The sequence below is a fragment of the Sceloporus occidentalis genome, unplaced genomic scaffold (assembly GCF_023333645.1).
Source record: "Sceloporus occidentalis isolate IW3139 unplaced genomic scaffold, rSceOcc1.0.p SCAF_337, whole genome shotgun sequence".
Classification (NCBI taxonomy): Eukaryota; Metazoa; Chordata; class Lepidosauria; order Squamata; family Phrynosomatidae; genus Sceloporus; species Sceloporus occidentalis.
The window spans coordinates 560,291-585,705 of record NW_028317317.1 but is presented as its reverse complement, the minus strand read 5'-3'; the positions used below and the strand labels follow the sequence as shown (position 1 = coordinate 585,705).

General features: G+C 46.3%; 2 protein-coding genes across 2 annotated transcripts; both read right to left on the bottom strand.

Moving 5' to 3' along the window:
- Positions 1-7,054: 7,054 nt before the first annotated feature.
- On the bottom strand, positions 7,055-20,312 carry LOC149274310 (uncharacterized). The gene is made up of 15 exons (XM_089505672.1): positions 20,258-20,312; positions 16,161-16,356; positions 13,222-13,318; positions 11,594-12,991; positions 11,195-11,384; positions 11,013-11,110; positions 10,640-10,843; positions 9,593-9,678; positions 9,449-9,511; positions 8,769-8,860; positions 8,356-8,435; positions 8,139-8,227; positions 7,917-8,059; positions 7,367-7,469; positions 7,055-7,262 (listed from the first exon to the last, which is right to left on the bottom strand). Exons 1-15 carry the CDS (start codon positions 20,310-20,312, stop codon positions 7,055-7,057), a joined length of 3,102 nt encoding a protein of 1,033 aa, XP_089361798.1.
- Positions 20,313-23,139: 2,827 nt separating this feature from the next.
- Positions 23,140-24,933, bottom strand: LOC149274309 (regenerating islet-derived protein 4-like). Its single transcript, XM_089505671.1, has 4 exons — positions 24,888-24,933; positions 24,082-24,179; positions 23,618-23,755; positions 23,140-23,262 (listed from the first exon to the last, which is right to left on the bottom strand). Exons 1-4 carry the CDS (start codon positions 24,931-24,933, stop codon positions 23,140-23,142), a joined length of 405 nt encoding a protein of 134 aa, XP_089361797.1.
- Between the last annotated feature and the right edge of the window lie 482 nt (positions 24,934-25,415).

The window sequence follows — 25,415 nt, the reverse complement described above, 5'->3', positions numbered from 1 at the left end:
TTTCTCTGGTAGGTACCTGTGATCTGCTACAGGCTGTCACCCCGATGTCTGCGGCTGTCACTCTCTCTCTGGTAGGTACCTGTGATCTGCTGCAGCCTGTCACCCCAATGTCTGCCGCTGTCATTTCTCTCTCTGGTAGATACCTATGATCTGCTGCTGGCTGTCAACCCTCAGTGTCTGCGGCTGTCACTCTCTCTCTGGTAGATACCTGTGATCTGCTACCGGCTTTCAACCCTCAGTTTCTGCGGTTGTCTCTCTCTCTCTGGTAGGTACCTGTGATCTGCTGCCACCGGTCACCCCTCAGTGTCTCTGGTTGCCTCTCTCTCTCTCTCTCTGGTAGATACCTGAGATCTGCTGCCACCGGTCACTCCTCAGTGTCTCTGTTGGTCTGCCTCTCTGGTAGACACTTGTGATCTGCTGCCACCGGTCACCCCTCAGTGTTTCTGGTTGCCTCTCTCTCTCTCTCTCTCTCTGGTAGATAGCTGTGATCTGCTGCCACCGGTCACCCCTTCAGCGTCTGCGGTTGCTGTTGTCCTCTTGTTTCAGCTCCCGCTCCTGTGGTGGTGCTTAGCGTTTATAATGGCTGGGAGGGAGAAGGTGTGTCTGTGGGACAGTTTGAGGGATATAAGGAGACATTTGCATAATTGTCTGGTCCCTCCTAGAGCCAAACTCTGATGTCTCCACATCTTTGCTTCTGATAATTCCAGGTCTTAGTCACTGACAGATACACACTTGTTTTATAGAGCTTTTGTTGCAGAAAGGCTAGAAAATTACACTTTCAAGGAAATGCTGCGCTCATCAGATCTGGCAATCCTCCCAATTTACTGTAACTCCTTAAAGCCTCTTTAATCTGGGACTTTCATGCAGCTTGTTACCCTAGAGTCCCACGCCTGCTGTGGAGTCTTAGGTGTGATAAGTATAAATTAAAGTTTACCTTTTTGTAAAAAGTTCTTCACCGTAATATACTTTAGTCAAACAGACACGTCTGGGGGTGTAGAATGCGATAGAAATCCAGAGGATCCCATCATCTCCATTTCACTGTTTGAAAAATGTATGGAATTGTTTAGCATGTCCTTCCTCGTAAACTCAGTATGTCTAAAGTCAGCTGGAAACGATACTTTCTAAGGTTTATAGAAATGCCTCTAATTTGGGCTGCATAGGAGTTGCCCCATTTATGTAGCTTTACAGTTCAAGGCATCTGTGAGATATTCTAATACTGTCACCACCTGATGGGATACTCTGATACTGTCACCACCTGATGGGATACTCTGATACTGTCACGTCCTGATGGGATACTCTGATACTGTCAACACCTGATGGGATACTCTGATACTGTCACGTCCTGATGGGATACTCTGATACTGTCAACACCTGATGGGATACTCTGATACTGTCACCTCCTGATGGGATACTCTGATACTGTCAACACCTGATGGGATACTCTGATACTGTCACCTCCTGATGGGATACTCTGATACTGTCAACACCTGATGGGATACTCTGATACTGTCACCTCCTGATGGGATACTCTGATAGTGTCACCACCTGATGGGATACTCTGATACTGTCACCTCCTGATGGACTACTCTGATAGTGTCACCACCTGATGGGATACTCTGATACTGTCACCTCCTGATGGGATACTCTGATAGTGTCACCACCTGATGGGATACTCTGATACTGTCACCACCTGATGGGATACTCTGATACTGTCACTACCTGATGGGATACTCTGATACTGTCACCTCCTTCATCTAGGCTTTCAAATGGTTCTGATTAGGGTTATCTTAGGTACCAACATGCCCAAATTTGCTAGGATGGTCCCAGATACCAGGCCATTGTTCAGGCTGTTGGACATACCAACCAGTTCCCTGATTATCACAGTTGGGAATCCATAAACAGGAGAAGAGCTGCATACGACCTCATTTGCCCCTGGGCACTCCAAGTGTTGGTAAGTATATCCGCACCCTCCAGCTCTCTCCACGTTTCTCATATATGAAGCATTTTTTAAAGTTCTTGGGTGGTTTATTTGATGCTTGTTTTCCATCAATGCAAGTTTTCTGTATTTGCGTAGAATGTGTGAAACGAGTTACATATCCAGCATTTGCTATTAATTCAGTTTAATGAAAGAGTCGTTGGTTGATTAGTACTAATTATTTCAGGTGTTTATATCGTCGGAGCTCCTCTCCTAAACTATTATCTCATTAGATGAGATGAGGCGAATACTTGACATCATTTGACATGGCCGCCACACCCTCCTTTTCTCACATTACCACATTTTCTGCTTAGGTGGCAGCAAATTGTTCTTCTTAATTGATGTTTGGAACAACACAAGGAAATTCGTATAAATACTTCTATAATCTCACATGAATTACAAGGTGTAGCCAGAACATATCAGAAGTTGTCCACTTTACTAAGTCACAGAATGAGTGATTTTCTTCCCACCACAGACAGGGCAATAAGCTATTTCCCATTTCTTTGTTTGCGGCCCCCAAGTAGTATGAGTATGGCTGAAAATATCATGACTAGTGCCTGGAGGCACAGACACATGATCAGCATGCAGCAGCCGCCATCCATAGTAACGTTAGGTGCGAATGGAGTACTCTCCTACGCTGAGCACATACCATCCGGTCATCGTAGCTTTAAAGAGAAATCTGGGGATGTATTTTATTTCATATTTCTTAAACTCTTTATTTATACTATTCCAGCAAATGATGTTACATCTCACCTGCAAAGTATCCCCGCTTAGTTTGGCCAGTCCCTTTTTGGTTCTGTACTGGCCTCAAGTTTCTCCTTTCTAGGAGGTCAGTGTTTGCTGGGTATGAGGGTATCACAGGGTTCTACAGCCCTAAAAGCCCCAAAATGTGTATAGAAACAGCAGGAAATGGCTGCTGGCCACGCCTGCGACAATTCGTATGTTGGAAGGTTTAGAATGGGACGTACAGTAATGAAAAAGAAAAAGGATATGTAAAAATAAATACGTTTTCCCAGTCCAGCTTCACTTTCTGATATTTTGTAATGTATACAACAATTTACAAATGATATTTTATAACAATTGGCTGCAACTTCAATGAAGTGTTACATAGAAACAGAGCGCCTGAGGGCAGATCGGCCCCATTAGACCCATCTAGTCTGCCTTTTTTAACTGCTGTAAACCCTTAATCAGGTCTGGTCCTGTCACGGATATAGGGATGCAGAGAGAATATATTTATTGTGTTTTCTCTAAGTAAATGTATTACGATAAGAGAATGATATTATGTTTCATACATTCCTTGTTTCCTTGGCCCGTTCTTTCTGCTCACTTACATGGAACCGTTTGGCGGCTGGGCCCCACGGGAATATCCGCTGAACGTTGATGACGGTTACTACGGCTGCCTTTTGCCCAATCAGAGTGCCCTTTTGGGGATGTGTTGGACGCACAATTGGCCACAGGTTGGGGTTCCAGAGCGGAAACTCATTCAGGAACCCTGGTTTCCCTTCGTCATCTATAGATCGAGGTTCCGTAGCCATGGAACTCGGGTCTGGCTACATTTCGGACCGGGCCTGGGTGACTTTCCATCGCTGACGCTGAGAGACCTGTCCTCGGATCAGGGTGCTTTTTGAACTGACAGACCCTGGGACTCGGAGCTATCCATCTGTAAACTGGGTTTGCCAGCGCTCCCCGGGAACCCCCTGTAATCAGTGACTTTGTGTCGTGTGGGTATTGCTGGCTATAGTGGCCAGGCTGTCTAGATAGGGCATTAATTGGATCATGCTCTTATCAACATTTTTGTGTGTGAATATAGTTGGGGGTCTTCAATAAAAGTCAGTCATGGTTTTACCTCAACACTAGTTGTCTGGCTGGTGGTTGGTGTAATATGCAAATAGCGCTATTTATTTATTTAACCCTTCGGGTCTCTGGTTCCTGTCCTGGGCTTAACCCCTTAGTGACCAGTGATGTACCAGACAGGTTAGTTAGGGACCGATGACATGCCAGGCTTTTTTCGCTTGAACAGTTTTTATCGATGATCACCTCCTAAGCTTCAACAGTGTCACTGAAACAACTCAATTGCGAGGCATTCAGCAACAATGAAACCCCAAGTTTTAAAGAGGGTACTGCATTCGACCATGCAAGTCATGGAGCTCAGCTTTCTAATCCCAATGTGACTAGTAAAATATAAATTAATAAAAAAATAAAAATAGCAGGGGAAAAAATTGGTAGCATTTGAAAGAAATTCCGCGGTGCATTTCAAATACTCATGGTGTGTCTACTTTAACAAAAATGAATTGAACACAAATTGGGATGTTGTTTGACAGTTACATATAACAGGAGCTGTGAATTTAAATACTTTTACCCCATACTTGGTTTGATGGGGTAAATATAATTGCCGGCTTCAAACATGTCCCAAATGGCACATTAGCAGAAAAATGGTTTTGAAATAGCAAAAGGCTACTTGTACTTATTGCTTTATAACTTCCAAAAAACATAAAAACATTCAGTATTTCTATTCTCAGGACAAATAGTAGAATCTGCTTAGCAGGATTTTTCATTAACTTTTGTCAATGAGTAAAAGATCTTTCAAATAAAAGTGAGAAAAGGTGCTTTTTTTCAATTTTCACCATTCTTTTTTAATAGGACATTTGTTCTGAAAAAACAATATGTAACTTGTGTGGGTTCACTAAACGAGAGAGAAGAAAATTACAGCTAGACACGAGAGCCGCAAAAGTGTTAAAACGCGGTGTCAGTGAGCGCAGAGCGGTGCATGCTAAATACAGGTTTCCATGGAGGTGCTCCAAGACTTACTCCACGACTGACCCCAAAGCACAAGGAAAATCACCTCCAATATGCTCATAAATAAGCTACAGGCATTTTGGCATTCTGTTGTGTGGAACGAAGAACAAATGGGTCAGCGGCATGTCGGGAGGGAGAAGAATGAAGCATATGCTGCCAAGCATGGTGGTGGCTTTCTGCTTGTGCACCATCTGCATACAATGTCCAAAACTAGTAGACGGCAGGAGACCGTGCTACACATTTTGGGGATTTGTCAGACAAATCAGGGCCAAAATAGCCAAGGTCATCCACAACTAGCTTTACTGATTTTTGGCAAAGATCAAAAACAATAGTACGATATTATTAGCACAGTAACATTGAATACCAGATAAGAACCATTCGGCCCGTTTTTCCTGATTTAGAGTCAGATCCTAATCGGTTTTTAGTCTTTTATTATTAGTATCTTTTATAATTTACAGACCATACATTCAAGAGGGTCGAACAGGACAAGAACGGACTGACAGAAGTGAGTTTCTTCGCCCTCCCAGTAATCCCATAATGCGCTAATGGCTCAGGGGAAACACATTACGAAGCACATCAAACAAACCTTCCCGACAGAGGCAACGCCCGGACCCAGCAACCGCTGTCTGCACATCACACGCGTGTGACATGCTTATAAAAACCACATAGCTGGTGACAGCGCAAGCCAGAGTATTCCGTACATTTAACTCATCGTGTTAGAGTTTAGGGTGCAGCCGCCTGATTACGAGAGCCATCCAGGGTGGGTTACCTGTCGGCATGGACTGCGTCGCCTTGGCACTGGATTTCAAACTTTTATTGGAACGTGTTGACAGATTTATGTGTTTTTAGAACTATATTTAGAATCCATTATAAATAGGGCACTTATGCCCAGACTAACATCATATAAACCATATTTTTCAGTGTGGGCTCCTTACGCTGCGCCCTGTCTCACACGCGTTTCATTCCATTGAGGATCACATTTCATTGTGGTCTTAGTTTTGAAGTCTAGAGACTGTTTTCAATTACTTGACTATTTTCCCTGCAGAGTTGATATGTGTGACGGACTCATCCCTTCAGGTACACCGCTGTGGATGTTATACCAGCCCAACCACCCGTTCGCCTGGAATCCATTTTGGCCGAATACCGGTGAACGAAGTTGAGGAGAAAAATATTACTTAACATTTCTTATATACATTCGGTGTAGTTTCCCCAAGTGTTGGAACCATCTGTTGTCCGTGGACCCCCTATGTACCCAGTTTGATGTTAAACACATTTTTCATATTGCCCCGACCCAGTAGCTGTCCTTCTGCCGCCCAGTACTACGACATACAGGTTTTCCCTTTGGAACCATTGGGAAGCCAGAATAGCCTCCTTCCCCACTATGCCCTTTGTGAACCAGACAGGAGTTTCTCCACAGGGTGCCCAGTCAGGGTTCCTGCCTGGCGATCAGAGGAAGATATCAGAGGTGGGGGTCTTTATCTCCCCTATTATTCCTGAGAGACCTGAATCCCCCAGCTAAAGGGGGCTGTTCTATTACTCAGATTTCTCATTCTGTGTGTTGATGTGATTATGTCAATATATATATATTTGTGCCTGTGTACAATAAAGCGTTCCTAATGTTATACATTAATTATACATTAATGTTATACCCTACATAATGTTATACCCTACACTGAGAAACCAGGGAAAGAGTTTGTGTCCCCGGCTAAGGGAGCACAAGTCAGCGGAGGTAGTCGGTCAGACTATCCAGCTCCGTGACTATATGCTGCATCGTATATTAGTGTTAGGGACCTAAGATGCAGCACGGCCAGAACAATAACACTCCAGAAGTTATTAGCAATGAGGGGGACCTAAAACTCCAGACTGTGGCCCCCAGCTTTTAAGCAGCACTGGAATAGGAAATTAAAATATCTAAACAGAAGCAGTGATTACCTGTGGATTAAACTGAGCCAGAATGCTTTCCAGAATCCATATAGCAAATTATTTATTGTAAAATAAAAAACAATTGTTACCAGAGACTGCATGAATCTGCCGCCGTCCCTGGAACATCCGGAGACAAAATCTACAGGAGCTGCTGGCGTGAGTTAGTAGTCACTGTTAACCCTCTAACTCTGAGCAGCAAGATTCATCACAAAAGGTTTTGAACATTTTTTCGGGGTCAGACATCGTTATTTTTGATCTGAATGGAGAGAAGATTTAGTTCCATTTGGTACTTTTATGTCCAAGTGACAAAACGGGATCGCTGGAGTCTCCTCACAGCACCCAGAAACGTCTCGAGGTGAATCACACGAAGAGTTTGCTTCTGCGCAGAGCCTCGGCAGCGGAGCTAAACCTCCGAACTTCTCTGCGGAAATCCTGGAGCTTGCGCAGCTCCCTGCGGTGGGCCACAGAGGTGGGTTTTTTGACGTACTTCACTGCGCTGAGAAGCTTTTCGGCCAAGTAATGGAGCCAGAGGATGTTGGAGTGAGGATCATACGAGGACCAGCAGTTCCTGGAAAGGGGAAAGCTTAGCATGTGACAGAGGCTCCAATTGGTGCGCATTGATATTGGCAGTAGGTTTGAGTTAAAGGAAAGACATTTTTGTGAAGCACTCACTTGTTTTCCTGTTTCATATCTCGATAGACAGAAAACTGCAAATCTCCCACGCCAAGGAAGAGAGCGTCATCCGAGGAGAGGTCCGTGAACACAGTTAGACCGTCTGTAAGGGAGAGCATGTCACAGAACATAGGTTCAGGCTTCCTCCGTAGAACATCCCATCAATTAGCAATCTTACCTCTATACAAACAGGCAGACAGGTAATAATGTACTTCTACAACATACACCCCCCTATATTACAGCCTCTGCTCTCAGCCTGCATACTGAGTGTCCCTGCAGCACCCCCACACCCTGTCCACAAATCTACCCTCCGATCACTCTGCTGCCCACACAAAATTTCTGTCCGATGTATTGCTTTTTCTACCATCCCGATACCTGCTCCAGCTTTCTTACTTACCTGCCCCACCCTAACCATTTACCTCCCCACACCATCCATTTGCTCACCTTCTACCCACCTTTACTCCCGTACAAGCAGAAAGCATAGGAGAGACGCACCAGAATACACGTGAATGGGAATTAGCTTGAAATATAGTCCTTTATAAAAACTCACCTTTATCCAGACGCGAAAGGGTGTAATCAATAATTTTTACTTGGACTCCAGAAGTGGGGATATTAATCATTTCACCATCCAGAAGCGCAGTCACGGTTTGAGACTCACTTTTTTCTATTAAGAGATTGCCCCAGTGTAGGTCCCTGCAATAAGAGACATCCGTGTCAGATAATGCCTTCTTTTTAATGAGAGGCAGACGCGAGAGGCAGAGCCGACACTCACCTGTGCTCAAACCTGAGCTCCGCTTCAGCTATAGCGAGAGCAGCCGTGACCTGATGGAGTATACTCCGAGAAACAGACGGAGAAGAGAGCTGTGGAGATGACGGCAAAGAGAGAGGGTCAGTGGGGTAATGGGACTGTGAGACAGGGGGACTGCGCCAGGAGAAGGTCAGGGGAAGACATGGAACGGTGAACCTTCCCCAGCGAGCATCTGACTCACCTGGGAACTCATGCGCTCCAGGTCATTTCCACCAAATTCAAACTCCAAGATAGTGAAGAGCTGGCTTTGGCTGAAGAAATCTGAAAATGTAAAAAAAAAAAAAAAAAAAAAAAGCGCCCATTCTGTGAAAATCCTTCACGTGGCTCGTCTACATTCCCCCAGCACCACAGATGTCCAATGTGCCGAGTCTATGGACCGGAGGATCGCCCTGTGTGCAGCTAAAAAGGTCTAAATCTATATACTTGCAATACGGCGATGGACGGCTCCTCATCAGTAAATTTTATAAGATTCTGCTTTCTTATCAAAGAGGGGGATTTCCAAATTTGTGAATAAGTGACCTAGTGAGCATGGGGTAAGCTGGACACCAGGAGGGCGGGCAACGTCGCTGAGCCCACCAGGGTAGATGCACTCACCCGGCCTTTCATTCTCTGACCCCTTCTCATCGGCATACGTGTCCCAAGCTTGAAGGAGCTCAGAAGGATAGGAGCCCTGAACACAGTGAGCCCTACAAGAGCAAGAAGACAAGGTGAAAATTGTTAGACAAGTGGCAGAGGATACGGGGAAGGGAGTGGCAGAGGATGCAGGCGCGAGACGGGGAAGGGATGGCCAGAGCATACGGGAAAGGGATGGCCAGAGCATACGGGAAAGGGATGGCCAGAGCATACGGGAAAGGGATGGCCAGAGCATACGGGAAAGGGATGGCCAGAGCATACGGGAAAGGGATGGCCAGAGCATACGGGAAAGGGGCGGCAGAGCATACGGGAAAGGGGCGGCAGAGCATACGGGAAAGGGGCGGCAGAGCATACGGGCGCGACATAAAGACAAGAGGAAGAAGAAGTTAGAGATAAGGAGCATGAGCCAGGGAGGAGAGAGGGGGAGAGGGAAGCAGCATGAGCCAGGGAGAAGAAAATGAGGCCAGATAGAAAGGACATGAGACAGAGAACAGATTATAAAGAAGGGGCATAAGACAAGGAGATCAGAGAGGAGCATGAGTGAGAAAGGAGACCCAATTGACGAGGCATGAGGAAGAGAGGAAAGGAAAAAAGAGCAGACAGACATCGGAGAAGTAGTAATGCAAATAAGATTTACTCACGAGTGAAGTTTGATGAAGCCACTAGTATTATTATCTGTACCTTCACTTAGCAAGCTAAGTTCCCTGCAGAGAGACCATCGGCATATTACACTCTCCGTACACCAGCACATAACACAATGCAGCCCTGCCGCCCGCTCGCCTTACTTAGAGATGATTATTTCTGGCAGGATTTCGGCAAAGCTTTTCTGATCTTCTCCATTAACCTTCTGACAACCTTCCATCGGTATAACCTAAAGATAATGTAACTGCTAAGCACCGAGAACATGCACACGGGGAACATTTTATATCCCAAGTAGACAAAAACGTGCCTCGGGATGAGGCTTTACAGACCATGATATCATCCACGTCGGTACCTTAAAAAACAGACACAGACTGGAGAGATGTTAGGGAAGACACTTCACAACCACCAGCAACTTAACGAAAGAAACAGAACGGTCCACACAAGGATTAGAAGCGTATTACCCTTAAAGGGACAGTTTAATGCAACAGGGAGCTATTCCAAAGAATAATGCATACCTATGCAAACAACGCATAGGTAGAAGCTGCAGCTCCACAGCTTCACCTTTAAGCAGCAAACAAGCGATGGGAAAGCGGTTCTATTGAAATCAGCCGGAATGACCAGTACGTGAGATAAAACATTTCCTGCATGGAAAGTATCTGAGTGCAGACGCATATGGGGGGATATGATCAGGGCTGGCCGAAGACTTAACGCCGCCTGGGGCGAAGTTTAAAATGCCGCCCCCCGCCGACGCCGGGGGGGGGGGGCGGCATTCTCTAACCCCACCCCCACCACCGGTACTTACCCTTAAACAGTCCTGCGGCGAGTCTCCCTGTGCTGCCACGGTGCCGGCTTGTAATGCTGAGCGCCGGAAATTCGCGTCACTTCCGGCGCTCTGCATTACAAGCCGGCACAGAGACCGAACAGGGAAACTCGCCGCAGAGGAGAGAGAGGGGCGCCGAGCGGGTAAGCAAAAACCACTCGGTGCCTCTCTCTCTCTCCTCCGCTTCAAAAAAAAACAGCGGATATGATCCACTCATGCATTTGGAAGGGGGACACAATGTAAATGTGAAGACCTCTCAGCTATCATGTGCATTAAAGTGCATATGACAGCTCAAGTGTCCCTTTAAATGATTGATCAGTCAGCAAGGAGGGAGATGTTGCATGTTCAATGTCTCATACTGACCCCTCACCTTCAGAGCCACATGTTTCCCCCCTCGTTGAGTCTTGAACACCTCGCCGTACACCCCTTCCCCCACCTTCTGACAAAGGCGAAGCTGACATGAGCTCAGGCAGCGAGAGAAGGGAATGGGCCCATCCTGATCGCACTCCATGAATACTTTGTCTGCGTCACTGATATCTTCGCAGGCCGACAGGCGCTGAGGGGACAGCAGGAACTGGTGGGGACAGAAAGGGTACATGCATGTAGAACATAACTCACCATGTCTTAGCCCAACCCCACATGTGACGTGTGTTAATCCTAGGACACAGCTTGGCCCCACGCGTGGTGCACTGCATGTGTTATCTGTATTAGATACTGGAATGGAGAACAGAAGGACACTTTACCAGCGAGGAACGTTGTGAGATAAGTGTGGAGTTCAGGCTGCTTGGAGTCAGAAGGTCACGTTGGCGTTCTGGTCGCTCAGACAGCACAGCAGATTCCACTGAGATACAAAAAGATAACAGGACAGAATGAGGGTTGAGTAGCGTCGACTCTGGGGGTACATTGAGGGTCTAGACCAGCTCACCTTTCTTCTTACGGTGCAGAGACAGAGCGGCTCGGAGACGCAGCCAGCGCTGGTGCTCTTTATGGGGGTCTCTGTGGGCATCTGGAGACAGACTCAGGTTTAGGACTGCAGAGGAGTTCATGAATGAGGAGGTCAGAAAAGAGGAAGAGAACAGAACAGAGGAAGAGAGTGTACTGGAATTGGTGACGTCCTATTAAAGAAAGAGAGCCAGTGAGTACAAAGCACCGTATTACGTGTCTCCTTTCAATTTAATAACGTAAACCACTCATCACGCTTCGTATTGTAATGGAAGCAAATCCAACCGTGCACCCCTCTCCTCTCCCTCCGTGCGAATCCCTCTCTCACTCAGGCTCTCGTTATCACAGCAGGGTATTGACAACGCCTGTTTACCCCATCCACCCGACATACCCGCTTGAATTTGTGCGCAGACATCTCGTAGTCTTGGAAAGAGAGTTCCTGTCGGGTTCGGGTTTTATTCTTTTGTCGGGTGCCCCATCTCTTGGCACTAAACCCGCTGATGCACACTTTCCTGCCGGTGCCAGCCATCTCCTGGGCACCAACGGAACTCAGTACCTTGTTCTGCACCTGAGAAGCAGTGAGATCAGGGGTCCTGGCCATCGTGCGAATACCTGGACATGCATTCCCAGGCAGGGCTGGAGACCCCATGTCAGCTTTCCTGATACCGGGATCTGCGGCCTCATCAACTTTACGGAGAGAATACTTGGCCACTGAGCTTGGGTCCAGAAGGACGACGGGCTGCATTTTCTCCAGACACAGGTTTTCATCCGGCAGAATGCTATTCTCTGACTGACGCTGCCCCTTATTCCTCTCGTCATTTGTCGGACTTAATATGGGAGCTATGTTTTTGAAATATTTAGTCACTGACTCGGAGTCCAGTCTTACAAATGGCTGCAAATGCTTTACACTTTTGGTGTCCAGTTGGCTACAGGTCCATGTGTCTTTAGAGAGATCAGTAGGGTGCATGACGAGGGGGCGCCCAGCCTGACTATCTGGACTGCCCACCCTGAGCGCTGCTGTCATGCACAGTTCAGCAACGCTTCGAGTCCCGTCTACTGTGGAGTCATCTTTGGACAGATTTCTTTGCAATGAAACATTAAGGTCTGAGGCAGAAAACAGCTCAGACGTGGCATCAAATTCACTTTCACGGTCTCCAGGCTGGGCCTGTTTGCTCTGGTCCCCATCAATGCAGACGACAGACTGGGAGTCAGTGGAGAGTAAAATGAGAGAAAAAGACGAGCAGGAACATGGAGCGGAAGGTGCTGTTGGTTTCAGGCTATCCTCGTGTCTCACATTGTTCACCTCGGATGTGGATTTAACTGATGGATCCGATTCCTGGGCTGAGGATTCAGACCTCGTCTTCTGACTGCAGCAATGCTGGTCTCCGGCAACAGCCGAGGTGCTTCTGGATCTCAATACGCTATTTGTATGGTGCAAAGGACTAGTTTCTGGGTCCACGCATTGTGATGTCATCTCCAAAAACCCCAACCCTTTTGTCTGCACCTTACAAGGATACTCGACACAACTCAAAACCACGCTTTCCTCCAAGGGATTGCACAAGGTGAGCTGCCTTTCAAACGTCGAGCTGCACTTTGGCCGTAGTATCAAAGGCATTGATGGCGTACTCGAGAGCAGCGGAGGCTTCTGGAGAGGACTGTGAAGAGTGTCTCCTGGTGAGCCGAGGATACTACTGAAACGTGAACTCAGCCTCCGCTTGTTACGTAGCACCGGAACATACATCTGGAACTCCCCACTGGAGTCAGGGGATGGAGGAACGAGCTGGAATTACAGAGGAGAAACATGAGACCTACAAAGAAGTTTCCAAGATCTCTCCATGACACCACATGCAACATGCCCCAAACAGCAGCCAGGTAGGCCTAGGTCTGCCAGCCACCTGCGATCTGTACAGCAGGCTTGAGTACCGGCATCCATTTTTTTGGTATTACTTTTATGGAGGTTTTTGGGGGGGGGGGGTGATGGGGGAGGGGCATCTGAGATAACACAATTACCTTCCCCTTCAATGCTTCACTCTGACCAGGCGCTTTCCGTCGGACTGTCACAAACCTTCTGAACGGCGTAGACAACTCAAGAGACGTCATTGGCTTCCTAGGGAAAGAGAACGGTATGACAGGTGGCATACCAGGGAAGGGGCAGCAGGTAACGGGTACCCTGCCCGGGCAGAGAACGCAAGGGGGAAGCATAAGTGTCACAGGATGGTCAGGTGGGAAGTGTGGCCTGTAATGAATGAAACGGCCGGCTACAGAGCAGGTTTCTGGGCCTCTTGGCATGTGTGTAGAGGAGCTGGAGACTGCTGTGCCGCGCAGGGCTTTGTATGAATTTCTGATAATACATTGAGGAGGAGGAGGAGGAGACTAGGGCTGCAACAACGAATCGATAAAATCGATAACGAAAATCATTGCCATCGGTTAGTTGAATCAATTTTATCGATTATAAGATGAGGGGTTTTGCTCTGAAAAATACCCCTCGTTCATTCAATGTCACTTACAGCAGTTACTACTTACAGTCCCTCTGATGATTGGCCCCACCCCTTTCTGCTGTTATGGTTAATGGGGTGTTTAGGGTTAATTTAGGGTCAGTTATGGTTAATGGGGTGTTTAGGGTTAATTGAGGGGCAGATATGGTTGATGGGGTCTTTAGGGTTAATTTAGGGGCAGTTATGGTTGATGCGGTCTTTAGGGTTAATTTAGGGGTGTGACGGAACCCTCCAGCACTGGGACCACTGGAGAGGCCTGACTGCCAGCCTCCTCCCTATTGACTATGGGCCCTGGGTTTGTGGCTACCCCCAGCAGTATATCATGTCATCACTGGCTGAGGGGATTATCTCTGTCAGACAGCCAGGATCTGCAACCAGGGAGAGACCACCATTGTTTTAATTTAATATCAGACCCCCCCACCCCATGGTGCATTATTACGTTGTCCCCTTCCCCCCAGTTCCACTACTACAGGCATTTCCCCCGGCCATCCCTAGAACTGGTTTCGGCCAGCAATAGTGGAGGTTGGGACCCTATTGTATTGTTAATCCCGTTACTGCCCCTGTTGTCTCTGGGAGGCAGATTAAGGGGGCGGTTTGTGTCCCAATATCTTGTTTTTATGTTAATGTGTGTTTTGCTGGATAGATAGATAGATAGATATATATATATATATATATATATGTGTGTTTTGCTGGATATATCCAGCTCTGTGTGAGAAATAAATCAGTCTTCGTTTGGTTTTACCCTACACTGAGTCTCAGCTAGTGACTGGAGAACCGGGGAAAGTGTGGTGTCCCAGGCTAAGGGAGCACAAGTCAGCTGAGGTAGTCGGTCGGACTAGCCAGATCCGTGACAAGGGGCAGTTATGGTTATTGGGGTCTTTAGGGTTAATTTAATGCTGATGACTGAGGGTTAATGTATATAGGAAAAAAACAAAATGGAAAACAACACAATATAGTGTAGATTGTACTTCCAATATTAATGATTAAGTGATATATTGCACTCACAGGAAAAAGAGGCAAATCCAACCCTTCAATATGGACTGTAAAAAGGCTTTAATATTCTTCAATGAAAATCTAAAAAACAAATTTAAAATAGTGCAGTATCTTAGGTAAAAAGTATATACCAAATAGAAATGCACTCACAATTTCTTCATGCATAAAATGCATATACAGGCATAGGTTAAAGTCCAATTGAGTCTTTTTCTACGTGTTTCGCCCTTAGGCTTCTTCAGGAAATCAACTGGTAAGGTCTCTGCGTGTATCAGCAAAGTCTGTAGTCTGTCTAAGATACTGCACTATTTTAAATTTGTTTTTTAGATTTTCATTGAAGAATATTAAAGCCTTTTTACAGTCCATATTGAAGGGTTGGATTTGCCTCTTTTTCCTGTGAGTGCAATATATCACTTAATCATTAATATTGGAAGTACAATCTACACTATATTGTGTTGTTTTCCATTTTGTTTTTTTCCTATATATGTTCCTGCGCCCCATACATTTTTTGGTTTGTTTGCATTTTACACTTTGAGGAGAGTGTTGTTTGGGAGCTGCGGTCCAATTAGGGAAGTATTATTATTATTTCATTTTTTATTACACCCTACCTGAGTGACACGTGTTTTTTTTGTTTTTTTCGGTTCACGACTGAGGGTTAATGTAATTAATTTAATGAGGTTAACTTAAGGTGCAGTTAGAGGTAAAGGGGGACAAACTAAGGGGCATCTAAATCCTGGGGGCAGTGAAGATTAACCCCGTATTTATTTATAAAAGTATTGTGTCAGTGTGCTGCGAACGAGTCTGTGAACGAGTCTGAATCTATGAGGGCACTATGGGATAACTGGGAAGGACGGAGTGGCATATCTAGGGTATAAAGGCATATAGGGTATATAAGGCATATGTGGGAGGGCGGAGTGGCATATCTGGGGGTATGTGGCATATCTGGGGGGGCAGGTTTGGAAATAAAAACAAGAAATGCATTTTTTTTATTCTGCTGTTTGTTTTTAACATCCGGTTTGTTTATTAAATTATTTTAAATAAATGAAAAATTTACATTTATTTTTTTAGCCGATTAATCGAAAAAATAATCGGCCAGCTAATCGATTATGAAAATAATCGTTAGTTGCAGCCCTAGAGGAGACCCCCCACTCCTACCTCTTGGAGACCCCTGGCCTCTCCCTAGCCCGGTGACATTGTGCTAGGAACAGATGACAGGAGGGAAGCGCTGCGATCACCACCTTTCCGGGGGTCCATCCTCCTTGTCCTCTCCGTCGGTTCTGGGTTTCCCTCGCGCTCTTGTCTGGGAGGTGGAGGATTTCTTCCTCCTTTTGGCTCCTGCGCGTTTCTGGGGCCCATGACGTTTCTTCCCGACGTTAGCAGCGATTCTCGTCTTCCTGCAAAGAGAGGAACTTTTAACACCTCAGAGGCGGAGCTTCTCCCCACCTCGGCACCGCGCGCACCCACCGTCTGGAGGGTATGAAGTCCGAGTCCCCGGAGGATGACGGCTCGCATGGCGATGACAGGAGGGACGATGAGCTGGAGAAGAGGTTATTCTTCCACTCTCCAGGAGAAAAGCAGCTGCGAGGCTGTACCCTCCGCACGGGGTTCAGGCGGCTGTACGTGCGCTGCACTCCTCCCTGAACACTTCTGCCAGCCATTCCTGAAATCAGGACAAAGAGACAATAGAGACCGCCGACAGTTTACATGGGTACAGAAAATGAGACTTAAGGGTGTACACGGTACCGCCACTGCCTGACGGCCCGCACACAGCGGGGTACCGCCGCTGCCAGACGGCGCGCATGCAGCTGGGTACAGCCATCCAGCTGGGTACAGCCACTGCCTGAGGGTATCATAGGGTTCCGCAGCCCTAAAAACCCTGATAATGGGTATAGAAACAGCAGGAAAAGGCTTTATACATTAAACGGAGTGAATAAATCCATTATTCCTCCCCAGGATCACACCTGGTAACGGAGGAAGGTTCAGTGTGACAGTTTGAAATGCTTCCATCACTTACATATGCCGAGTACAACCAGGCCGTGCACGGAGCGAACACACGGTACGTACTGTGACCGAGAGTACTGATGTCTAAGCCCGTTATATAGACACTTACTGTGACCATGCCCTGCCGGTTCTCTTCACATCCACTTCCGGATTGACATCCGATTCAAAGTTCCCGCCCGTCACGTGACGTGACCGTATTCAGTGGCCATGTTGGAAGCTGGCACCGTGTCTGCAGCAATTATCACAGCGCTTTACTTTTGGTGCTGGCGTTGCCCTTAGATTAAACTCGACACCATTTTGGATGCTGGCACTGTTGCTAAATCAGTTCCGCGGCCATGCCGGATGTGGGTCCCTGTCAGATCAGTTCCGCGGCCATGCCGGATGTGGGTCCCTGTCAGATAAGTTCCGTGCCATGCCGGATGTGGGCCCCTGTCAGATCAGTTCCGTGGCCATGCCGGATGTGGGGCCCCTGTCAGATCAGTTCTGCAGCCGTACCAGGTGTGGCCCCTAGAGGATTCTCTTAAGCATTGCAGACCCTGAGTACAGGGAGTTGGGGGACTGCTCCCCGGGATTCGCTTTCGGCGGATTTCGAATCAATCATTTCTTTATTTTGGGAAAGTGACATATTTGCGCTGTGTGGAAGAGATTTACGTTCGGAGTTCTCTTACTGCCATGACTGAAATTTATTATATAAACCCTTAAATGATAGTTATGCGGAGCATGCGTTAAATGACATATATATATATATATATATATATATATATATATATATATATATATATATATATATATGGCTCGACAAATCCCGGTCGCCATGGCGACAGAGAATTTCGTCCTGGCGCCTAGGTGTTGTCAGCCTCTTATATCCAGAAAAAATTGTGGATGTAGGAGGCTGAGTCACCACGCGGGGGCGCTGCTGCTGCTGTCTGCCCAGGAGACAGCACAGCCACTCCGAGCCTGAGAACACTCCCACGGAGTGATCCTGTAGGCCAGGGGTGGGCAATTAATTTTCCCATGGGGCCACATGAGAAATTGGAATGGTTTTAGAGGGCCAGACCAACATACGAAGGCTCCATGCACATTGCCGTAATGGGGCCGTATTCCAGCCGCCCGATTTGCGGCCAGAATACGTCCGCCATTGAAAATGAATGGCGCTGTAATACGGCGCGGTGAGCAACCGGTGTTTCACCCCGTTTTACGGCGCGGCCCCCGTGTCTGCCAATGGAGAGGGGAGCGGTAAGGAGCACTCCCATCTCCTCTCCGCAGCAGCACGCCGTAGTTTCGCCTGGGTTACGGCCCGGGGGAAACTACAGCAGTGTGCATGAGCCCTTAACTTCATTCTACCAATACCTGTATACTGCATACATATACTATCCCTTCTTAAAAAAATGGTAAATGAAACTTTACAATGAGTCAGTGAAAAGATAATAAACTTTAATGAACCTGCATTACAGTATATGCATCCTTACCATTTTTTTAAATCAGATATTTCTTTAATACATTTTTCAACATACAAAAACAGAGAAAAAAATCACAACAGTGACAAACACCGTAACATTACCATTTTTAATGTATACAAAAACGTTCAATGAGAGAAATCTAGCCTGTTTTGGGCTTGAACAAGTGCATTAAAATCAGGTTGAATATCCGAGGTGGCTATGCGAAGGACAGCACACAGGTGATCATCACTGAGAGAGGATCTGTATCTGGATTTGTTGAACTGCATCATTGAGAATGTTTTTTCACATACGTAGGTAGATCCAAAGAGAACTAACATCCTCTGAGCATGCGTCCTTATGTGTGGAAAGTTTTCCACCTTGAGAGAAGAATAAAACTCCAGCAGTGATACTGACTTAAAATGCTCTGCCAGTAGATTGTCAGACTGCAGATCAATGAGTTCAAGCTGGGCATCACTGGGTGCATTATCCACACTGCATGTAAAGGGAGAAGAAATCATGTGCATTTCACTCTCAATTGCTTTGAAGTCTTGAAATCTTCTGGAAAACTCATCATGTAGTGCCCCTAACATGGATGAATACCTTTGGAGGTGATCAGCTGATGGTGTGACTTCTTTCAGTGTTGGCATGTGAGTGAGAATTTTGTCCTTCAGTTGACTTGAAAGAAACGTCAACTTTCTCATGAAAGCTGTCACAAAGTTGAACATTTCATGTACAAAGAGGCCTTTGCCTTGCAGCTTGACATTTAGTTCATTCATGAGTGCAGTCACATCAACAGCAAAGGCCAGATCTGCCATCCAGCGTGTATCTGAGAACTCTGGGATGTCTTTGCCTTTCTGCTCACAAAACTCCTGAATCTGGGCTCTCAGGTCCCATACTCTTTTAAGCACCTTGCCAACACTGAGCCATCTCACAGCCGTCTGGTAGCCTATGTCACTATGTTCACTGTCATGCTCCTCCAACAGTGCAACAAATTGTCTGTGATTTAGTGCTCTTGCCCTGATGAAATTAACTATCTTAGTTACAATATCAACAACATGGCTGATTTTTAGCACCGACTTGCACAGCACCTCCTGATGAATAATGCAATGCAGAAATATACATTTCTGTTCTGGATTCATTTCAGTCACTTTTTCTTGCATCCGCTTCAAAAGTCCGACATTTTTCCCTGTCAGATTTGGACAGCCATCGGTTGTAACACCTACCAATTTGTTCCATTTTAGTCCTAGCTTGTCCATGGATGCATTTACCTCTGTAAACAAATCACTCCCCGTTGTAGTATCTTTCATTGATCGCATAGCTGCCAGCTCTTCCATCATCTCAAAGTTTTTTGTTATCCCACGTAAAAAAATAAGTAACTGGGCTGTATCTCGGATATCACAGCTCTCGTCCAGAGCCAAGGAAAAAAAGGTAAAATCATCCGCTTTCTTTTGCAGCTGAAGCTCCAAATTCCCCGCTATGTCTTCGACCCGTCTCGTTATAGTTCGCCTGGAGAGGGGCACATTTGCGAATGCTTCTTTTTTCTCAGGACAAATTAGCGCTGCAGAGTCCACCAAACATTCTTTGACAAACTCCCCATCAGAGAATGGCTTACTGTTTCTTGCAATTTTGTAGGATACTACAAAGCAGGTCCTTACGGCTGCATCCCTGGATGAGTGAAGCTTTTTAAAAAATCCTTGCTGACTTTGCAGGTTTGCTAGCAAATCTTCAGATACCCGTGCCCGCTCTGCCTCCGTCAAGTTCTTGTATTTCTCTCCGTGTTTAGTCTCATAATGGCGGTGCAAATTGTAATCTTTAAATACAGCTATCTGCTCTCCACAAACTAAACACACAGCTTTACCTTTGGTTTCAGTAAATAGATATTTAGAAGTCCATTCTTTGTTAAAAACTCGGCATTCTGCATCAATTTTTCTTTTTTCAATGTTAGCCGCCATATTTAAGGGTTAACAGCTAACCTCGGAAAATAGATTTTTTTAATACACAGTAGTATGCTCCTAGGAGAGGGCACAGAGAGCTGCCCCAAGAAGAGAGCTTAAAAAGTGAATATTATTAGCATTATTATTATTGTAATTACAATGCAAAGGGAAAAGTCCTGACACTTACCAATGACGAGCGTGGAACGATTGTCCTGGCACTCCCCAAGGTCCGCAACGAGCATCCTGGCACTCAGAAGTTACAGTGGCATCACTTACTCAGCATCGGGAAGCAGTGAAACTACAAACTCCGAAGCCTTGTCCATTTTGTTAACTTATGTGCTGTTTAATAAAGTTATTCAAGCCTACGTCATTGGTAGAGGTGCTTGAATAAGTAAGGCCTGAATAACTATTAGCACAGCACAGAAGTGAACAAAATGAACAAGGCTTCGGAGTGCATAGTTTCGCTGCTTCCCGTTGCTGACACCGGACTCATTGGTGAGTCACCAGGACACTCTTTGCGGGCCGGTCCGAGCTATTCAGCGTGCCGGATGTGGCCCGCGGGCCGTGCTTTGCCCAGGTCTGCTGTAGGCTGACCCAACACTGTCTGATCGCTCCATGAGAGCGACAGTGCAGCGTTCACCCCTTCAATCGTGACATTTTAGGGGTTAATTCCCGTTTTGTAAGGGGCTCTGCTGCTGGTGGTCTGCTTGGCAGACCAGCAACAGTAAAAACGAGCCCCCACAAGCCCTTTGATGATTCCTGTAGGCATGGAAGCCTACAGCAGTCATCAGAGACTCCCCCTGCAATGGCTGGTCTATAGACCAGCAATTGTGTCCTAGCTGCCAGAGGCAGCTTCAGGGACAGGGGAGAGGGTTCTTTGGTCTCCCCATGAGTGTGGAGACCAGCCCCAACACCCCCCTGCTGCCTGATCGCTCCATGAGAGCGACAGTGCAGCGTTAACCCCTTCAGTGCCACAATTGTGTATAACACATTCGTGGCATTGCAGGGGTTAACATTTGGGGGCTAAATATCAGTCAGTCCTGTGCTCCAATGGAACATCAGCATCGAAAGAGTTTAAAAAAAGAAAGTCCAGGGTGCTTCCAGGTCAAATGCTGTGAGTTTAGTAAGTGGGCTGATGATGATCAGATCACTCTTGACCAACTGTTAGTTTAAAAAAATCCTGGCTCCTAACTTTTTTACCTGGCGCCTAGAGTCACAGCAAATTTGTCAAGCCCTGTATATATAACATCCCCGGATTTAAGTGAAAGAATTCACGTTCCTTTCAGACTTTTCAGGTCACTGTATTTTGGGCTCTCATTGTGCCCTTTGACCCTAATTCCTGCCCCGCAAACGAATGAGTTGTCCGCCTCGTCTGCGTTATCCCCAGAGATTCAGGAGACTGTAGACTACGTTTATTGGCTGATAAAGAGAATTAGAGTGCAAGCTTTTAGGGTCAGGCATGTTGGCAAATTAAAGCTGAAGTGTCTCTTAAATATAACGAGCAGTTAAGCCGAGGCCTGTGATCAGGCGTTTGTAGAGTCCTGTACAGACTGGCCCGGTGAGGGCCGCTACACCTCAGCCCAGGGTCGAGGAGTCATTGGTTGGACGCATTGTTCTTTCCCAATTTAGGCCGGCGTGTAACGTGTTAAACTGCACATTCATTTTATTTCAATATTTTTCTATGTCTTCATATACCTTCATAGGTTTTATTCCGTGACCCTCCTGGCGGACATGTTGCCCCCGGGTCTATCTGCGTTTTTCTTGCTTAGGGTCTGCTCAGATGAAGCTGTCCACGTGTGTCATTGATTTCCCGTACACACAGATGCCAGGGCAGCCATGCCCTTCTGCAAATGCCCCTAAACAATCAACTCACTCAAAGACCTTACATTGAAGCGAGCTCCAGACCCGCCTTGGGTGACCCTCTCTGCGATAAGGTACCCGACATTCCATTAACAGAAACTCATCTTTCTCCTGGTATTTTAGTATTTTTTATAGTACACCTCAGCTAACCTAATGGCCGATTCCCACCTCTAATATCTAATCACATAAAAGCGTCGGCGTGCTCTTAGCGTGTTCTGCCACCGATGCATTGTTACCCACTGAGACCAGAAACACAGGCTTTTCACAGGTTAAATCTTTATTTGCAATTAAATGTATTAATGGGGGTCTCGCTAGGGTCCTCCTCCTCCGTGGTCCTGTCTCTTCTACTTGGAGTAGCTCCTGTCGATAAGGGCTTTTAGATGTTTTTCAAGGTCGTGTCCCAGGGATCCTGTTCTCCATGAAGAGACCATTGATAGAACTCTTCAGATGATTTCGATCTTGGAGGCAGGGGACTGTCGGGACTGGGAGCTTCTTAGGGTTTAAATTTACACACGTAATGCTTTTCAGCTTTACAATTACTGTCATTCCACTTCAAGAATTCTGAAAGAGAAACGCATGGCAGTTTATATGTGGAGGAAATCCCCGCATTTTAATAATAATGTCCCTGGACATAATCCTTTCTGGAAAATGCCCGGGGCAGATTGCTTTGGTCATGTGGTTCTGATGGACCTTCTGCTGGCTCGCTTTGGAGTTCCACCCCCATTTCCGTATGCGCTCCTGTGTCCGATTTGGGTAATAGAATCTGATGATCGACATCTGGCATTTCCTATTCTAGCAGCTGGGTATTATTCAGGTTTTCAGAGTTGCGCAGGCTCAGGTCCTCCACTCGCTCACTGATACCCCATGCACACTACGATCTGATGCACGCAATAACCTCAGCTTGGGCAGAAGTAAACACACTCATGCTTCAGGTGCAACCATTTCCCGGCTGTACAGTAATCACCCTTTGAGCTTTACATTAAGCCTGGAGTCACTTTTACTCCTATTAGAGGGCTTCACGTATTTATCAAAAGTCTATGAATTAGACTCTCTCCTCTCTGGCCAGAATGGGAGTTGTATTCCCATAATCTATCAAGCTGTTTATTAGCCTCCCCGCACCTTGGATGGTATTATGTGGACTGTCAGAAGATGAGATGTTTTATGGAACTTTGCAAACATTGGAGGGTTACGCATTGATATAGGGAGGTCTCACTCACTCTCTTTACACGACAGCTCGCCGCAGTACTCTGATGACTGGGCATTGTCCGGTTGACCTGTCATCCATGAGCGAAAGTTGTACATGGATCCGTCGTTCCACTTCCAGCGGCGATTCTATATAGAGAAACAGAAGTCATCACTGATATATCCTCATGTCGCATATACACCAAGAGGGTAAGTTGCAGCAGTAGCATGGGCCTGCTGTCCACCCTGTGTAATGTTCAGTTAAATCAGTGAACCTGCCCTGTATAATGTATAGTTAAATCCGTGAACTTGCCCTGTATAATGTATAGTTAAATCAGTGAACCTGCCTGTAGAATGTATAGTAACATTATACTTGTGGCTTGTCTTTATCCTGCAGTTGTCTGTATCTGATGAGCCGGTTTTTGGCCCTGGGTCACGCTGTTACTGCTGTCTAATCCCACTTTATGTCTCATTTCCTTGTGACCCTCAGAATATATAGACTCACCTGCTCTGGGTCATGCAGTCCGATCCACACCGGATGGGTCTTCTGATAGGCAGATATATGAGAGGCAATGATGTCAGCTTCCGAAGAGTCTAATATGGAGGCCAAGTGGGCACCGTGTCCATAGGCTTGGCAGTCAAACTGAAACACAAGGCAAGGGGTAAGTGCAGCTTACATCAACATCAACGTCAGAAAGACCATTTATAGTAGTTCAGAGAATGTGAGTTTTCCTCCACCGGTAGCGTCTAAAACTGGTACCAGAGGGTATTCCAAAGTACTGGAGTCGCTTCTCAAATACCTCAAAGGTCTGCAGATAATAATGGTGAGGAGCGTTATCCTCTTATTCTTAGGGTTATTGGGAAGCATATAGGATGTCATAGCGGATGACGGGTGATTAAAATTGGCCTTATCGCTAAAGTCATAATGTGGCAAAAAACTGTTATTTAGGGGAATATAGAACTTCTCACCTCGGCATCAGACCAGCTCAGAGGGTACCTGAAATATCCATAGCAATTTGCCTTGTAGTAGAACCATCCATTTGGGCACATGGAGCGGACCTGTGCAGCTGGAAGGGAACAATAGAATGTAACACAATGTTACACCTTGTAACACATTAAGAGGGAAAACAAAAAACATGAGAGGCGGCAGTATGTCTAGTTGGGGATGTCATGCAGCATATCTGTGAGGGACATTATGGGCAACCCAACAGGGGTCCTTGGGTGAAGAATCAATAACTTGGGATTCATTAGCGGGGGCCCCAGAAGGTTCCCCCTGCAGGAGGGGTTGGGACCTACAAACAAAAGCTGAACATCTCAAAAAAACTGATTTACCTTCCACAACGTGTGTGAGAGCCAATGCCCCAAGCAAAAGCAGAACAGGAAACCACGACATCTTTACCTGTAATGAAGAGAGACAGTAAGTGGTAAGAGGGATAGCTATATGTGTACATAACACAGAGAGAGACAACCACATATGCATGTAATGAAAGAGACAGCGGCATGTGCATAAAGCGGGGAGAGAGAATGCTGCGTGTGTAGCGGTGAGTAGGACTGGCCTCTGGGTTTGTGAGGCACAGGGCAAGAAGAATTTGCGGAGCCCCTTTGCCATTAGGAAGGCTTAGGGGTTCCTGCTATCTGGCCCTGGCAATGAGAGAGACAGATGCCTAAATGGGAGTTGGTGACAGAGGTAGATGTGTGTGTGTGTGTGTGTGTGTGTGTGTCATAGTGAGATAGCTGCGTGTGTGTGTCAGGTTCAGTGGTACCGCATATCTCACCTGGCTCTTGGTGTCTGGTTAGCGCTGTCTCCTCCTGTTGTCTCATGCCCTATATACCCCCTGGGGTGGAGCTGTGTTTAACGATCATCAACGACAACCATAAACTCTTATCAGTAAAACAGGATTCGAACAGATGGAGATCATCCAATCTTCCCACAATGCCTCTACCACGCCTAACGCAGTCTGAAAACCCCACCACTCTTAGTCGTCAATCCCGTTCCTAGCAATCACATGTTCCTAAAATGCTGACACCGATTGCCAGTTTTATATATGTTTTCCTGTTCTCTGTGGCGGGGACACATGCATGCCATAGACCCTGCTTTATCAGAAGTGATTGGCCTCATTGAAGGATTTCATAAAGTCCGCTTATAGTTTCTGATGCTCGGATAACGGATCAGTTCCCACTAATCATCAGAGTTACCTGTTTGCTGTGGCTTCTTCCCTCTTCTTATGTTTTATTAGTGTTGATTTGATTATTGCTGTCTTGATGTTGAGCTGAACCCACTGATCTGTAGCGCTGTTACAATA

What these genes read in the sequence shown, in the direction of transcription:
- LOC149274310 (XM_089505672.1), bottom strand. Translation starts at nt 20,312, where the DNA reads ATGCTCGTTGCGGACCTTGGGGAGTGCCAGGACAATCGTTCCACGCTC. An exon ending in AATTCAAGCGGGTATGTCGG is followed by an intron (nt 11,385 to 11,593) that starts GTGGATGGGGTA and finishes TTTCTTTAATAG; the next exon opens with GACGTCACCAATTCCAGTAC. An exon ending in GTCAGAGAATGAAAGGCCGG is followed by an intron (nt 8,436 to 8,768) that starts GTGAGTGCATCT and finishes TTACATTTTCAG; the next exon opens with ATTTCTTCAGCCAAAGCCAG.
- LOC149274309 (XM_089505671.1), bottom strand. Translation starts at nt 24,933, where the DNA reads ATGAGACAACAGGAGGAGACAGCGCTAACCAGACACCAAGAGCCAG. An exon ending in AACCAGACACCAAGAGCCAG is followed by an intron (nt 24,180 to 24,887) that starts GTGAGATATGCG and finishes GTTCCCTTCCAG; the next exon opens with CTGCACAGGTCCGCTCCATG. An exon ending in TGAGCTGGTCTGATGCCGAG is followed by an intron (nt 23,756 to 24,081) that starts GTGAGAAGTTCT and finishes CTTGTGTTTCAG; the next exon opens with TTTGACTGCCAAGCCTATGG.